At 47.3% G+C, this 16,043-nt stretch overlaps 1 protein-coding gene across 3 annotated transcripts in view; it reads left to right on the top strand.

Annotated features, from left to right (window-relative positions):
- Positions 1-12,087, top strand: part of LOC123756099 (centrosomal protein of 164 kDa) — a 481,504-nt gene extending 469,417 nt beyond the window's left edge. For 2 of the 3 annotated variants that reach the window (XM_069336540.1, XM_069336539.1), the window contains one exon: positions 7,240-12,087. In XM_069336540.1, the coding sequence (XP_069192641.1) occupies positions 7,240-7,517 (278 nt within the window). In that variant the 3' untranslated portion in view covers positions 7,518-12,087. The remainder of the gene's footprint in view (positions 1-7,239) is intronic. The other variant, XR_011230545.1, reaches the window with a different exon arrangement.
- The last annotated feature ends 3,956 nt before the right edge of the window (positions 12,088-16,043 follow it).

The raw sequence follows: 16,043 nt of genomic DNA, 5'->3' as shown, positions 1-16,043 counted from the left end.
TTATTCTACAGTACTCGGGCTGCATGCGCCTAGGGTTATCGTCCCAAGGTGTCCTGTAAGTACTACCCTTGGGGCTTGGGGCCACCTTCCACAAGTTCCTTGGGTCCTGCCTCTGCTGGGCTGTTTTACTGCTTGGTTTTTCAGTCACTTTGGGTGCTTGGGGGTTTTGTCTCCCTTGTTTACCTTAGGGGTAAGAGGCGGTTTGCACTGGTAAGAGGCGCAGGGTGCTGTGCAGCTTGTTTTCACCATTCATAGCGGCCGGCTCTGTTCCTTTTGGGTACATTGTCCTCTTGCGCGGTTTTCTTTTTCTTTTTTTTTTGCCTTGTAGGAGGGTTTGCCTTGCTTGTTCCCTCTTTGTGCCTGACCTGCATATGTTCTTTTCTGGTGGCACTCTCTGCTAGGTCCCCATGAGTGTACATGTCCCTGAGGTTCAGCTTTAGAGAGTTGCTCAGTAGTTTTGGGTGCCGGTTAGCAGTATCCTGCCTGTGATTTCCTGAGCGTGAGTTCTGTCTCAGGACCCTGGGAAACCCCAGGGGGCACGCGGCCCCGATGGATGTGACCCCCGAGTCCCCCCTCACTTCGTGCGAGTTCGAGGGTTGCTTGGTCCCCTTGTCTCAAGGGTGACCCTCACTGTTTTTGCCTCCGTCACGCTGCTTGTTGGGTCGATGACTTTTTCAACCCAGAGTCCTGCGAGTTTTGTTGCTTGCTGGTGGCTCAGTTTACCTAAACTAATGATGATCTTTTGTGGGTACAAGCAGTGCAGGCGTTGCATGTGCACTTTAGGTTGTTGCAATGCGTTAGATTGGTTGCTCACCCGGATGCCCCGAGGCTGCCCCGATTTGCTTATAGGAACCCAGACTTGAGGGTAATTGTCGCTTCGGTCTTGGGTCAGTCCGCGCCCCCTCGTCCTTTCCCTACTGTGGTTCTTTCTGGTCCCCCCTTCCCCTGTTTCCAGCCCCGAAACGTCTTGAGGGTTTCAGAGTCGGAGCAGGGTTTAAGTGGTCTTGAGACTCGAGCAGTCTCAGGGGATGCTCCTTCCGGTGTGGCAACGGAGGCATTCAAGTCCGATCTTCCTGCGAAAGCCTCCGGGTCTGACCAGTGGGGCCCCCCCCTCCATCAGGCTTCTCTGGCTGCGCCGGCCTTTTCTTTTGAGGCCAGTGCTTTGGGGGATGACTAGGCCACAGGTCCTGCGGTGGAGCATCCTGGGGTGGGGGAGGGGCAGACTTGGGGGCCTTGGGCCCTGTTGGACCTCGCCTGGGTTTTTCTGCCCTCTGAGCGGGGCTTACTGTTACAAGGAGTGGGGTTCTCTTTTTTTTCTCCTCTTTGTACGAATTGAATTTGGGGTCTGCCCCTCCCCTGGTTCGGTTCTGTGTCCCCCGGGTGTGTCGGTTCCATCTTTCCGGAGGTTTTCGACTTACCGCATCCTACCGTCTGCAATGCGGGCAGCCCTAGTGGTTTACCTCCTGCGTGACCCAAATTATGCCTTGCTTATGGATTGGTCTTCTTTCAGGTTTGGGCCGTCATTCCCTTCCTGGATCCGTTACGAGGTTCCTGAGTCGTCCTGGTTGGTGGACTGTCCTGTGTTTGTGTTGAAGGCTTGGTAATCCTTCTTTCATTTCCGCACCCTTAAGTGGCACGAGGCTTTGACGGTGGTTCAAGTTTACCTGGGGGGGGGGGGGGCAACCCTGAGCACCTCGATGAGTGCTTGTTTGCCCTAGCCCTTTCCCGGGATGTTGGCATAGTGCAGCTCAAAGTGCGGGTTCCCTCCCTTTCGGCTTCGCAGATTGCTGAGGACTTGGGCGCCCGTGGCCTCTTGGCTTCGGCCTTGCATTTTTTTCTCTCCTGGAGCTGTCTTCAGACTGGCTTGTGGAGGATGTGGGGATGCTTGGGGCCATTCCTGGATCTGGTACCTTGGGCTCGGTGGCTCGCTCATCGCAACCCGTTCTCGCAAATTTAATAAGTCAATATTGACTTATTAGTTGCGTGCATAGGTGGCATACTAAACATAATAGTTTCCCTTGAAAAGCTTCATAGAAAACACCGACCTTACCTAACCTACTTTGTATGTTAAAATAGGCATCTTATAGCTTCGTAATTACAATTGTTACTTAACACTTTCGCGCTCTCTGCAAAGGTCACTCAGCCAACCGTATGTGCGCGCAGCTTTTTTATCGCTTAAGCGTAAAAACAAAAATGTGTATACTCTTTTTACTCTTCTGACCTTAGTTCTCATGCTACGTATTTCATTTTGGTACCAACGTGTTCGCAATAAAATTCTCTAGAAGAACATCAGTAAAAAAAGTCACGAAACGTATAGGGATACCAGCACCAAATAAATAACTACGAAGATGACTCGCCGTGAGCGCCCAACAGCAACAAAATGTTTTTACTCTTGGGATTGTAATCACCTCCACACTTGTTCTACAGCGTTAATTTTGGTATCAATGGACTCGCAATGAAATTCCCAACACGGTGATATGAATATAAGCGTAGAATAATGATGCGGCCCGCCCGCAGGAGTGTGGGAAGTGGTGAAATTGTTACCCGGTATCGGTGACGGGACGACGCACGGCACTTTGAAAGTTTATACTTATTTCACTCTCATGACATTTTCTATGTACGTCATTCATTTTTGTGTCAATGTGTTCGCAATAGAATGTTCTATGAGCCCATAGGTAAAAAAGATCAACAAAGCGTAAGTTAGAATAGCGCCAAATATAAAACAACGCTGGAACATATCAGTGAGCGTCAAACACACACGAAATGTTTTTACTTTTGTTATGTTTGTCAAGTTTATACTTGTTGCACACAGTTATTTTTGGTTGTATATTGATCGGAATAAAATTCCCTAAACAGACATATGCATATAATACATGATATGGGGGAAGCATTACCAGTATAAACGGCTAAAGTCACCCACCTGCAACCCGTTTGGGACATAATACCATTTGATCGAAGTTATCCACACCTTTCATGAACTTATTGTACCATGCAGCCTAGTGGTGAGAAAGAGAGCCTCATGGCGCGCAGTTTGAAACAAACCCAAAGTAAATCGGATAAAAATTGAATTTTATACAAATATTTTAAAAGAGGACATAACTTTATGTCCACTATGCGGTAGCGTTAGACGAAACGGGACTCGCCGGTGAGTCCTGATAGCGCGAAAGTGTTAACCTATTATAGGTATAGGTTAGGTAATATTTGTAATTACGAAGCAATAAGATGCTTATCTTAACATACTAAGTAGGTTAGGTAAGGTCGGTGTTTTCTGTGAAGTTTTTCAAGGGAAACTATTATGTTAAGTATGTCACCTATGCACATATTTAATAAGTCAATATTGACTTATTAAATTTGCGAGAACGGGTTGCTCATCGGCTGCCTTGTTGAAGCTCTTTGCGCGGATCCTGCGGGATGCAGTTTCCCTGTTTTATTCTTCCCGGCTCGCGTGTCGTCAAACGGTACTTGCCTCCTATCTGGAATCGGCCTGGGCCGTGGCTCTTAGGATGTCTTCTCCCTTTTGTCCTCTGCTTTTTGCAGATTCTGCCATGGCACATTATTTGCAGGCTGCTTCGGCTAGTTGTCATTCTATGTCTGACTTGTTGGTTCTCCAGGGGTCTCGAGGGACCCTTCCTGGAGGGGTCGTGCCAGGGCTCGAGGTTCCTCTCGTCGTGGTAGGCCACTGGTGCCAGGTTTGGGTCTAGCCCTGCCTTCGGACCCACCTTCGTCTGGTTGGCGGGTGTTCGCTCTGTGCGAGGTTCAGGATCTTATCAGTGGCGCTGGCCCTTTCACGGCTCGCCCTATTGACGGGGTGATGGGGGGTAGGCTTGCGCTGTTTGCTCACACCTGGTCCCACGATTTGTGGGTGTTCAGGTCGTTTCGTTCGGTCTGCGGTGGCATTGGGTGGCCCCTCCTCCTTCGGGGTGTTCGGGACTGGTGGGGCAGGCCTCTTCCCTCTGAGCTCTGTCGAGTCGTCTTGGAGTGGGTGTGCTTGCACGTGGTCAAAACGATGACATCCCTCAGATGGGTCTCCCTTCTGTTCCTAGTACTGAAACGGGGCTGTGCGGATCTGAGATTCATTCTAGACTTGTTCCGTCTAAACCCCTAGGTTCATTGCACCTCCTTTTGGATAACTACTATGCTTCCCAGGTTCGGCTCTTATTGGCGCCAGGCTCTTGGATGGTGTCCCTGGACCTCCGGGACGCTTACTGGCACGTCCCGATTTATCCAGAGTTCATGGACTGGCTCGGTTTAGTTGTGGGGCATCAGAGTTACAGCTTTCGTTGTCTCTCGTTCGGGTTGAACCTGGCGTCTTGCGTGTTCACACGCCTTACACGTCGGGTCGTTGTGGCCCATCTACGTCTTCTAGGTGTTCGGGTGTTGGTCTACCTCGACAACTGGCTGGTTTGGGCTCCCAGCCGGTCCTCTTGTCTGCTAGCCAGGGATTTGGTTCTTTCCCAGCTTGCTAGGTTCGGGTTCTTGGTGAACTGGAGGAAGTCCCATCTGGTTTCCTTCCAGGTTCAGACCTGGCTGGAGTCTTGCGTGGGACTCTCGGACCGCTTCCTTGTCTCTTCCTCTGGAGTCTCTCCCACAACTGCGGTCCCATATGCTCTTGTTTCTGGGGGGCTCCCAGGTCACCCAGCGGTGGCTCGAGAGTCTGTGCAAGAACCTGAAATTTGCGATGATGGTCTACTCGCTGGGTCGGGTTTGGCTTCGTCGGCTGTTCAGGTTCCTTTGGGGACGTCCCTTCTGCCTCTCTTGTGATTGCTGGGTTCGGCACCCAGGGGCTTTGCGTCGGCTGCTATGTCGCCGGCTTCCTCTTCGGGTTTTTCGAGGTTCAGTGCCTTGGCACCTGCCCAAGCCCTCGCTCGATGTGTTCATAGACGCATCATCTCTCTCAGCTGGGGCTTTGTGACCAGTGCTCTCCAGGCCAGCCAGGAACGGTGGGGTCTGTCCTTCTGTCGGGCCCACAGCATGGTGCAGGAGTTTGTGGCAGTGTGGTTTGCTCTCCCGGGGGTTCGGGTCACCCGCGGATCGACAATCCAGCTTCATACTCTCCTCCGGCACAGAGGTTTCTGCTCTTTCGGGTCGTGGTGATCGGTTTGTTCGTCAACAGCCATATCCTTCTTTTCTGGCAAAGAATGAGACTGCTGCTTTCTGGAGGGGTCCTTGGTTGGTCAGGCCAGGGGTGCATCATGTTTTGTGTCCGGTTGCGGCCCTCCGCCATTATTTGCATGCCATGGCTTCTGTGTCCAGGGATGCGCTTTGGGTTGATCCGGTTTCCCTCCTTCCCTGTTTGTGGGTGCGGGTCTCCCAGGTCGTCCACAGAGTTATTAAGGCTAGCCAGCCTGCGGTCTATCCCCGTGCCCATGATGTTCGTAAGTTCGCTGTTCTTGCTGCCATCTTTGGCAACATGTCCTTGACGGACATTTGGGCGCGGTGTTTTTGGCGGTCGAACAGGGTCTTGGCTGAGCGCTACCTCGTGAACATTCCTGGGCCTAGTCAGGCCTGTGTCGCTTTGGGTCGGCAGTTGCAGCCATTTGTCTCGACTTCGGGTTGAGGTATGAGCAGCAACGGCCTCCCGGGTAAGTACCTCTACTTTTCCTCTGTGGGTAGTTAGCTTTGGGGAGCCAACGGGGCTCCCTCCCAGAAAACCAACGTTGAATGTAATAAAACGCCATTTTCTGGGCGAGACCCGGAGGCTCCCGGCAACTCTCCCTCCCCCAGTTGGCGGTTTTCGCATATTTTGATGTCCAGCCTCAGAACTGAAGGGTAGACGTCCGGCATGGGGATCTGGGGCTTCCCCTTCCCCCTCTTGGGGAGGGGGGGGAGCTGCGCAAACAGTGAAATGAGCATGACGTGTGACGTCATGCTCATTTACTCATTTATTTTTGGGGAGTTCTATGCACTTGTTTGGCTTTTTGTAGTATTATCACCGAAATAGGGGTTTGTTTTGCGACGCCTACCTTTCTGGGTGCCTAACCCGGGCGATGGCAGACATAGAATGCTTCCAACCACACGGGGGTTTCTATAGGCCATTGCTCCCCTTGCCTCTCTGAGGGGATCAGGTTCTGGCTCGTGGTCCCAGATAGGCCCACAGAACTCCATACACATGACTGATGCCAAAGTCTGACATTAGCATATCAGCCTGAATAGCTCCGGGAAGCCTCCGGGTCTCACCCAGAAAATGGCGTTTCATTACATTCACCGCTGGTTTTTTTGTCATCTGCAAGTTTGATGGTATGGTTTGTAATATTCTCATCAACGTTATTTGATGTATATGATAAAAAGGGTTGACCCCAAAATGGACCCCTGTGGTACCCCACTTAGCACATTTCTTCAGTGAGATTTGGACCCATTTAGTAGGACCTTTTGTTTTCTTTGTTTTTACAAAAGAAAAAACATTTGGTACCAAAGAAAAAAAGCATTCTAGTATTCTACTACTTATTACATGAGCCTATAATTTCCCTGCCAGTCTTTCATGTGGTACCTTATCGCAGGATTTAGCAAAATCCATGTATACTACATCCTCCAGAATTCCTTTGAGTCCGGGATCAGGTTGCGAGCAGCTGCATCCAACAGCCTGGTTGACCAGACCATCAACCAGAAGGCCTGGTCAGAGACTGAACAACAGGGACATTGATCTCCTGAAATGAATGCAAGGTATGATAAGGTATCATAGGTGTGGGTAGGTTGTAGGCAGCGTTCCATGACAGGTGGCAGCGGTCCACAGCAGGCAGCAGCAGCAGAGGTCTAGCGAGAGTCCATGTTGTAGTCCGCCGTGGCTGGGTATCATCTCTGGGGTCACCAATGCAACGTGTGTCTTGGGATCGATTTGAACTGCATACACTGAGTGCTACATTCTTGAGGTTGAAGAGGCGTGGTAACTCCTAAGCGTCTGAACTGAAGTTAACTGAATCACTGTGGAAGTTGTACTGTTGGCTATTTGCTTCTTAATGCTTATATTATTGGACTACACCTCAGCTTCCTCCCATAGGATGGAAGGAATGTTACCTGTAATTAGGGAAAAGATTATAGCTTTACAATTAGTGATAATTGAGTTTGTCATTAATGTAATGAGAGGTTGGAGCTAGTATAATGTTTAGTCGCTACACTAGCTAAAGGGAGCCACCAAGAACCAACCAGAAAGAGGCCTTTCATTACTTTCAATGCTGGTTTTTAATGCATTTTTGTCTAAATATCACTATTAGCCTGCTATTTATAATTATTTGTCTTTCGCAGAACTCTCTGTTCCTCTCGGTGGTCAGGCTGGCTGGCCAGCTCAGATTATTGGGCAGTCTACGTTTTTGGTTAATAAAAACAATACAACAGATTTTCTGACAAAAAATAAACAGTCTTCTATGGCAACTGGGAGAAGTAATTCCTTTGTGGTTGACGGAGGTCCACTGAGATCACAAAGTCATAAAGAAGACTTAAACATTACTCAGAAGATTGACAACCTTCGAACTTGGTTAGAAAGTGCTCAGACAACTGCTGTTCTTCTTGATAAATCTAATTAGTATTCCTAAGTGTTTAAGACAAATATCATATTTTTCTAGCCTTGTTGAGAAGATGATGAGCTGTGTAGATGTCTTCCATAATGATGACTCATTTTTAACCTGAAGCAACTAATTTAATTTGTAATTACTATTTCAGTACCTTGTTATTTTAATGCAGATTTTTACTTCAATCATTTTATTCTATCTTCTCTGGTTTTGACTTTCTATTAGTTTTACAAATTGTTTTATGAAAATATTAAGTGTGGCTGGCAGTCTTGTGTGTAGCTGCCAGTCCTGTGTGTGGCTGCTAGTCCTGTGTGTGGCTGCCAGGCGTGTGTGTATTTTATTTCTACAAAAAATACACAGGGACAGATTACAGTGGTCACTAAGTAGGTAGATTATTAATACAGTTGATAAAGCCACTAATTGCATTCAGTGTTTAGAGATCTATGCATCTTAAACATTTTAGTTTCATAACCTGATTACCTCCATAAATAAATACCTAGTACCTGCACTCTTCATTAAATATGTAAACCTATTAACTTCCTGTGCAAAGACAACTTCAACACGAGTGTGATGACAGCATAGACACACACATCGAGCGGAGAATAGACTGTATTAAAGGTGATGTGTTGACTGATTAAGCTTTTATGGGAGAAACGCCTTCAGTAAAGTCTAGTCTCAATTTGGTGTTTGTCAACATGTTTTCAGCAATTGTACTCCTGTTAAACACTCTTATGACATGAAACATTTGTGTCAGGAGCCATTAGTGAGCAAAGTATGGTTACTAATCTTTTCCCCAACACACAACTTATTGTGAACAAATCCTTATTTTTACCATATTTTGTACATTGTGTAATGTAAGAAATTCTACACATGACTATAAATAATATAACTTGTCACCTTGACCAGAAATGTGAACGTTTATAACAGAAATGTGTCTGTTAAATTTTGCATTTTCACAGGGTAAATTGTGGCCTTGCATCGTACACTGGTAAGGATAACTTTGGGACATGCACCCGGTAATGTTTCTGTAATACTGTCTTGTTTCATTACAGGAGTTTTTTGTTTTTAAGTTTATTTAATTAGTTGATTAACAATGTCTGAGAGTAATTCAATGATGAAGGTATAGATGTCTCAGAAATCACCTCACTTGTACTCTTGTTCTCAAGCATAGTAAGTAGAGAGTCAGCTTAATAAAGCAACAAAAAGGTGGTCCAGCAATGCAATAGTCAGCTTAATAAAGCAGCAGGAAGGTGGTCCAGCAGTGCAATAGTCAGCTTGATAAAGCAGCAGGAAGTGGTCCAGCAGTGCAATAGAGTCAGCTTGATAAAGCAGCAGGAAGGTGGCACAGCAGTGCAATAGAATCAGCTTGATAAAGCAGCAGGAAGGTGGTCCAGCAGTGCAATAGTCAGCTTGATAAAGCAGCAGGAAGGTGGTCCAGCAGTGCAATAGTAAGCTTGATAAAGCAGCAGGAAGGTGGTCCAGCAGTGCAATAGTCAGCTTGATAAAGCAGCAGGAAGGTGGCACAGCAGTGCAATAGTCAGCTTGATAAAGCAGCAGGAAGGTGGTCCAGCAGTGCAATAGAGTCAGCTTGATAAAGCAGCAGGAAGGTGGTCCAGCAGTGCAATAGTCAGCTTGATAAAGCAGCAGGAAGGTGGTCCAGCAGTGCAATAGTCAGCTTGATAAAGCAGCAGGAAGGTGGTCCAGCAGTGCAATAGTCAGCTTGATAAAGCAGCAGGAAGGTGGTCCAGCAGTGCAATAGTCAGCTTGATAAAGCAGCAGGAAGGTGAGCCGGCGGTGCAGCTGTAGACAATTTCTCCTATTCCTGAAGCCTTTTGTTGATCATTTGTATAATGACTATACTGTTACAAAAGTTTGCTTGGTATTGTCTTCCAGTTTATTTAATGTAAATTGTCAAGGTGTGATCTGTCTGACCATGTCATTCTCCACCAGCTGGCAGGTCTGGAGACATTCTCCACCAGCTGGTAGGTCTGGAGACATTCTCTACCAGCTGGTAGGTCTGGAGACATTCTCCACCAGCTGGTAGGTCTGGAGACATTCTCCACCAGCTGGCAGGTCTGGAGACATTCTCCACCAGCTGGTAGGTCTGGAGACATTCTCCACCAGCTGGTAGGTCTGGAGACATTCTCTACCAGCTGGTAGGTCTGGAGACATTCTCCACCAGCTGGTAGGTCTGGAGACATTCTCCACCAGCTGGCAGGTCTGGAGACATTCTCCACCAGCTGGTAGGTCTGGAGACATTCTCCACCAGCTGGTAGGTCTGGAGACATTCTCTACCAGCTGGTAGGTCTGGAGACATTCTCCACCCGCTGGTAGGTCTGGAGACATTCTCCACCAGCTGGCAGGTCTGGAGACATTCTCCACCAGCTGGTAGGTCTGGAGACATTCTCTACCTGCTGGTAGGTCTGGAGACATTCTCCACCCGCTGGTAGGTCTGGAGACATTCTCCACCAGCTGGCAGGTCTGGAGACATTCTCCACCAGCTGGTAGGTCTGGAGACATTCTCCACCAGCTGGGTGATCTGGAGACATTCTCCACCAGCTGGCAGGTCTGGAGACATTCTCCACCAGCTGTTAGGTCTGGAGACATTCTCCACCAGCTGGCAGGTCTGGAGACATTCTCCACCAGCTGGGAGGTCTGGAGACATTCTCCACCAGCTGGCAGGTCTGGAGACATTCTCCACCAGCTGGGTGATCTGGAGACATTCTCCACCAGCTGGCAGGTCTGGAGACATTCTCCACCAGCTGGGAGGTCTGGAGACATTCTCCACCAGCTGGGTGATCTGGAGACATTCTCCACCAGCTGGGTGATCTGGAGACATTCTCCACCAGCTGGCAGGTCTGAAAACATTCTCCACCAGCTGGGAGGTCTGGAGACATTCTCCACCAGCTGGGAGGTCTGGAGACATTCTCCACCAGCTGGGAGGTCTGGAGACATTCTCCACCAGCTGGGAGGTCTGGAGACATTCTCCACCAGCTGGGTGATCTGGAGACATTCTCCACCAGCTGGCAGGTCTGAAAACATTCTCCACCAGCTGGGAGGTCTGGAGACATTCTCCACCAGCTGGCAGGTATGGAGACATTCTCCACCAGCTGGGAGGTCTGGAGACATTCTCCACCAGCTGGCAGGTCTGAAGACATTCTCCACCAGCTGGGTGATCTGGAGACATTCTCCACCAGCTGGCAGGTCTGGAGACATTCTCCACCAGCTGTTAGGTCTGGAGACATTCTCCACCAGCTGGGTGATCTGGAGACATTCTCCACCAGCTGGGAGGTCTGGAGACATTCTCCACCAGCTGGGAGGTCTGGAGACATTCTCCACCAGCTGGGAGGTCTGGAGACATTATGATGATAATAATAGCTCAAGACATAGATCAGGAATATCTAGCTATATTACTCCTGACTTCATTCTGAATGTTTAGTTGAATGAATTTGAATAAAAAAACTGATTTTTTAATTATTTTATCTAAAACTTTCTCATTGGGAACTGCAGATTTAATTATATTATTATTGATATCAATATTATTATTATTATTATGCACAAAGAAATCACATTAACATAATGTATCCATAAGAAAAGCAGTTGGAGCCATATGGAGGATTTGAACCTGCACACGGGTACTCCCAAACACCCACCTTAGACCACTGAACCACAACATGTTCAGAAGCAATGCAACCTGGTATTCCACTGAATCTTCTAGGGGGTCCTCAGGCTTCCAACTTAAGCCCAATCAGGGTTTCAACTTAGTCAGGGTTAGAGGATTCAGTGGAAGTCCAGGTTGCATTGCTTTTGAGCATGTCGTGGTGTAGTAATTACCTAAGTGTAGTTACAGGATGAGAGCTACGCTCGTGGTGTCCCGTCTTCCCAGCACTCTGTCATATAACGCTTTGAAACTACTGACGGTCTTGGCCTCCACCACCTTCTCACCTAACTTGTTCCAACCGTCTACCACTCTGTTTGCGAAAGTGAATTTTCTTATATTTCTTCGGCATCTGTGTTTAGCTAGTTTAAATCTATGACCTCTTGTTCTTAAAGTTCCAGGTCTCAGGAAATCTTCCCTATCGATTTTATCAATTCCTGTTACTATTTTGTATGTAGTGAGCATATCACCTCTTTTTCTTCCGTCTTCTAGTTTTGGCATATTTAATGCCTCTAACCCCTCCACGTAGCTCTTGCCCTTCAGTTCTGGGAGCCACTTAGTAGTGGTGTAGGGCTTGTGCTTGAGAGTACCAAGTGAGCGGGTTGGAATCCTCCTCGCAGCTCATACTTATCTTCTCATTGATACATAACGTTAATGTGATTTCATTGATCATTATTATTACTATTTTTATCATTAATACTATATTACTGTACTTTAATAATAAAAGTATTTATTGTGGTGCTGGTTACATGCTCATTCTCAAGAGCTACAGTTATGCATCAACTATACTAAAAAGAATTGATTAAATTTATGATGTTATATTTTTAAAGAAATTTAGAACAGAGTACTGTATACAATTTAAACATTGTCATACTAAATATATCATAAGGTCTCTCTAGCATTATTAATAAAGGTTTACTACAGTGACATGTCCTTTACTTTCCAAGGCATCTGACTAAATAACATTTCCTCTTGCTATTTATTTAGCACTAAGATCACTCCTGTATAGAGTGTGAGGCAGGGGTCAGAGTACTGTATGTGTGTGTGTGTGTACTAAGATGGCACCACTCACGGTGCCTTGCTGTTTTCTTTTAATGAAATCAGTACTGTACTTTGAAATCAAAATAAAATTAAATAGAAAACTTTGTTAACAAGTGATTGTACATTTTCAATTGAATACTATGTAATAAAAAGGCAATGCTATTTGTGACGATCTCAGTACAGTACTTGATATAGAGTTTAGACAACAGTAATTTCTAACAGTTCTATCATCATTCACAGATAAATTATAAGAGACAAGACAGATATGCACACCTTTATGAAAGTAGTCGTCTTTTCTGGGGGGAGCCACTTGTTGCTCCCTGAAAACATCGATGCCAGATGGTACCATCTTCTTGAGGTTATCTTGAGATGATTTCGGGGCTTAGCGTCCTCACGGCCCGTTCCTCGACCAGGCCTCCTTTTGTTACCCCCAGGAAGTAGCCTGTAGCAGCTGTCTATCTCCTAGATATCTATTTACTGCTAGGTAACAGGGGCATCAGGGTGAAACTTTTTTTCCTATTTGTCTCCGCCTCCACCGGGGATCGAACCCGGAACCTCAGAACTATGAATCCGAAGCGCTGTCCACTCAGTTGTCTGGCGCACTATCTACTAGGTCACATCATCCATAGAGTTCTGTAGACTTGATGGAGACCAGCGCTAGAACCTAGTCCCCCCCCCCTCAAATAGATGACATATATTTTCATCAGCCCACCAAAGTCAATGAGCCAAAACACACCACTGCTAGCTTCAAAACAGCAGTGAACAGCTTCAAACAGGCATAGGCTTTACCAATGCCTCAAACCCTCAAAGAGAACTCCTCCAACTACAGTATGTAAAGAAACAATCAAGGATTCTCAGAACCATCGTGAGCTTGTTCATCTCACCTCCACAACTCGCTTTTTTTTGGGGTGGGAGGAGGGTACCTTACTATCAGGCGGCAACTGGGATCCAGTTGTGTAGCTGATGTAGTGTGCACCAGGTCGCTTCTCTTCCGTGCTGGCTCCAGTGTTCTGTTATTCAACTAAGTGGTGGTGTTAGCCCTTAGTGCCATTTATTGTATACTGTAATGTAGCATGAGCTGACTTTTGAGAGTGATTGGAGCTACAAAACACAATCAAATCTTCCCATAGTAGGAAAGCAGCATGTAAAGGATCTGGGAATAATAATGCCTGATAATCTAACGTTTAGGGAGCATAACCAAGCAAATATTGGGTCAGCCAGAAAAATGATAGGATGGATTATGAGAACCTTCAAATCCAGGGATCCCATCACAATGATTGTACTATTCAAATAACCTGTGCTGTCCCATCTTGAGTACTGCTTGATACTTGCTTCCCCCCTTCAGAGCGGAAGAGATTGCTGAAATAGAGGGAATACAGAGAACATATACGGCATACATAGACACGATAAAGCACCTAAATTATTGGGATTGTCTCGAAGCTCTCTAAATGTACTACATAGGGAGACAAAAGGGGTATCAAATAATGTACACATGGAAAATATTGGAGGGCCAGGTCCCAAATCTCACCGTAAAATAACAACATACTGGAGTGAATGATATAGAAGGAAATGTAGAATAGAACCAGTGAGGAACAGAGGTGCTATAGGCACAGAGAACACTGTATAAACATCAGAGTTCCATGGTTGTTCAGCATACTCACAGCGAGCATAAGAAATATTGCCGGAAGAAACATGGACATCTTCAAGAGAAAACTGTATAGTTTTTTCAAGTGCCAGACCACCCAGGCGGTGGTGGATATGTGGGCCTGCGGGCCGCTCCAAGGAACAGCCTATTCTCTCAAGTCAAGCCTGGCCCCAGGCTGGGCTTGGAGAGCAGAAGAACTCTCAGAATCCCATTCAGGTACAATCCAGGTACATGTGCATTGGGTTACTTCCCTGGGTGCTCCCTAGCACTGCCCTTGCATTGTCAGGGTTATTTTCCCTGGAGTGCTTGGGAGTTGCTCCCTTAGAGATTCTCCTCGCTTGTGGCTCTCACCCTGTGGAAGTCAGGTGTCTTGAGACTTTCCTGTCTTAACTTGGGTCGAGAGCAACCTTGGCTGGCAGTGTACACTGGTAGTTTGCGCGCTTCTCTCAGCATGCTGAGGTCGGCCTTCACAGCTGTGTATGCCAGGCTGTTCAGGCTGACTTTTAGGTCCGCATGGTGATCCTAGTGTCTGGGTGTCAGGCTTGGGTTTTTTCTTCTGACCCTAGAAATCCCATACAGGTTTGTTGGTCCCATGGATATTTCCCCTGAACCTGCTTTCACTTCATGTGAGTTTGAGTGTTGCATATCATCTGTGCCACATGGCACCGTTCTTTCTTGCTGCCTGCGCCATGCTGCCTGTTGGGTCCATGACCGCTTCGGCACTGAGTCCTATTGAGGTTTGTTGGCTCTTCTTTTTGTACCCTCTTGTTTACCCTTTTACCCTGTCGTTAGGGCTTATCAAGAGGCTATCGCTTTGATGTTAGGTTTTCTAGGTTGCAGAAGCCTTCGTTAGATGCCCTAGAGCTGCCCCATTTGATGTTTAAGATTTGGAGGTGTTAGTTTTCCAGGTTGGGGCAGGGGTTTAGCTCGTGATTCAGGTGCAGAGGCAGTTGAGCTTGTTAATCCCACTGAGGCTTTGGTGTTTACCTTTCAGCCAGCCCCTTCTTCATTTGAAGTCTTTCCCTTGGACTACAATTTTCTATCCAGGGCATTGGGTGCATATGGCGGCTTGCCCAGGAGCCCACGATTGTGGCTTCCAGGGCTTGGGGGTGAGGGTGCGGTGGGGAAAGAGAAGTCAGTTTTCGGCTTTTGGATTTCATTTGACTCCACATGGTTCCATGTTCTCTCTGTGGGGACCTCCTTTTGCAAAGGGGGTTTCACATCCCCCTCCTCGTATGAATATGCTTTGAGTGTGGCTAACCGCCTGACAGCTGAATGGACAGTGCTTCGGATTCGTAGTCCTGAGGTTCTAGGTTCGATCCCCATTGGAGGCAGAAACAAATGGGCAAAATGTTTCTTTCACCCTGATGCTTCTGTTCACCTAGCAGTAAATAGGCACCTGGGAGTTAGACAGCTGCTATGGGCTGCTTCCTGGGGGCGTGTAACAAAAAGGAGGCCTGGTCGAGGACTGGGTCGCGGGGACGCTAAGCCCCGACATCATCTCATGAGAGAGAGAGAAGATAACCCCCAGGGTTTATATCCATATTCCTTTGGGCCTAATAGGATCATCCTTCTGGTAGTTTAATGCCTCTCGGGTCCCTCCTACCGTGGTTCGTGAGATGCTGTTTACATCCCTCTTGCAAAACCAGGATTTTGCCTCATGGATGGACCCTGCCTCTGTGCATTTGGGTCTTCTCCTTTTCGGATGAAAGTTCTGGAGTCGTTCTAGCTGGCAGACAATCCTTTATTTTCACTGATGTTTGGCATGGCTTGTGTTGGATCCGCACACTAACGGCTGTTGGTGTTAACCGTTTACAGGTGTTTCTGGGGGCTCTTCTTTTGCACCCCCCCTCAATAACTGCTTTTCTGGGGGGAGCCCCGTCGGCTCTCCGGAGCTTTACCAGGCTGATATGCTAATGTCAGACTTTGGCATCAGTCATGTGTATGGAGTTCTAAGGCCTACCAGGGACCACGGCCAGAACCTGGCCCCCTCAGAGAGACAAGGGGAGCAATGGCCTATAGAAACCCCCGTGTGGTTGGAAGCATTCTATTTCTGCCATCAACCGGGTCAAGCATCCAGAAAGGTAAGCATTCCAAAACAAACCCCAATTCTGGTGAAAATTGCTACCTAAAATCGAACTAGTGGACAGAACTCCTCAACAGAAAACAAGCAAACTAGTATGATGTCACACGTCAC

Source organism: Procambarus clarkii, chromosome 36, assembly GCF_040958095.1.
Source record: "Procambarus clarkii isolate CNS0578487 chromosome 36, FALCON_Pclarkii_2.0, whole genome shotgun sequence".
Taxonomy (NCBI): Eukaryota; Metazoa; Arthropoda; class Malacostraca; order Decapoda; family Cambaridae; genus Procambarus; species Procambarus clarkii.
This window is presented reverse-complemented; position numbering and strand designations above follow the sequence as displayed.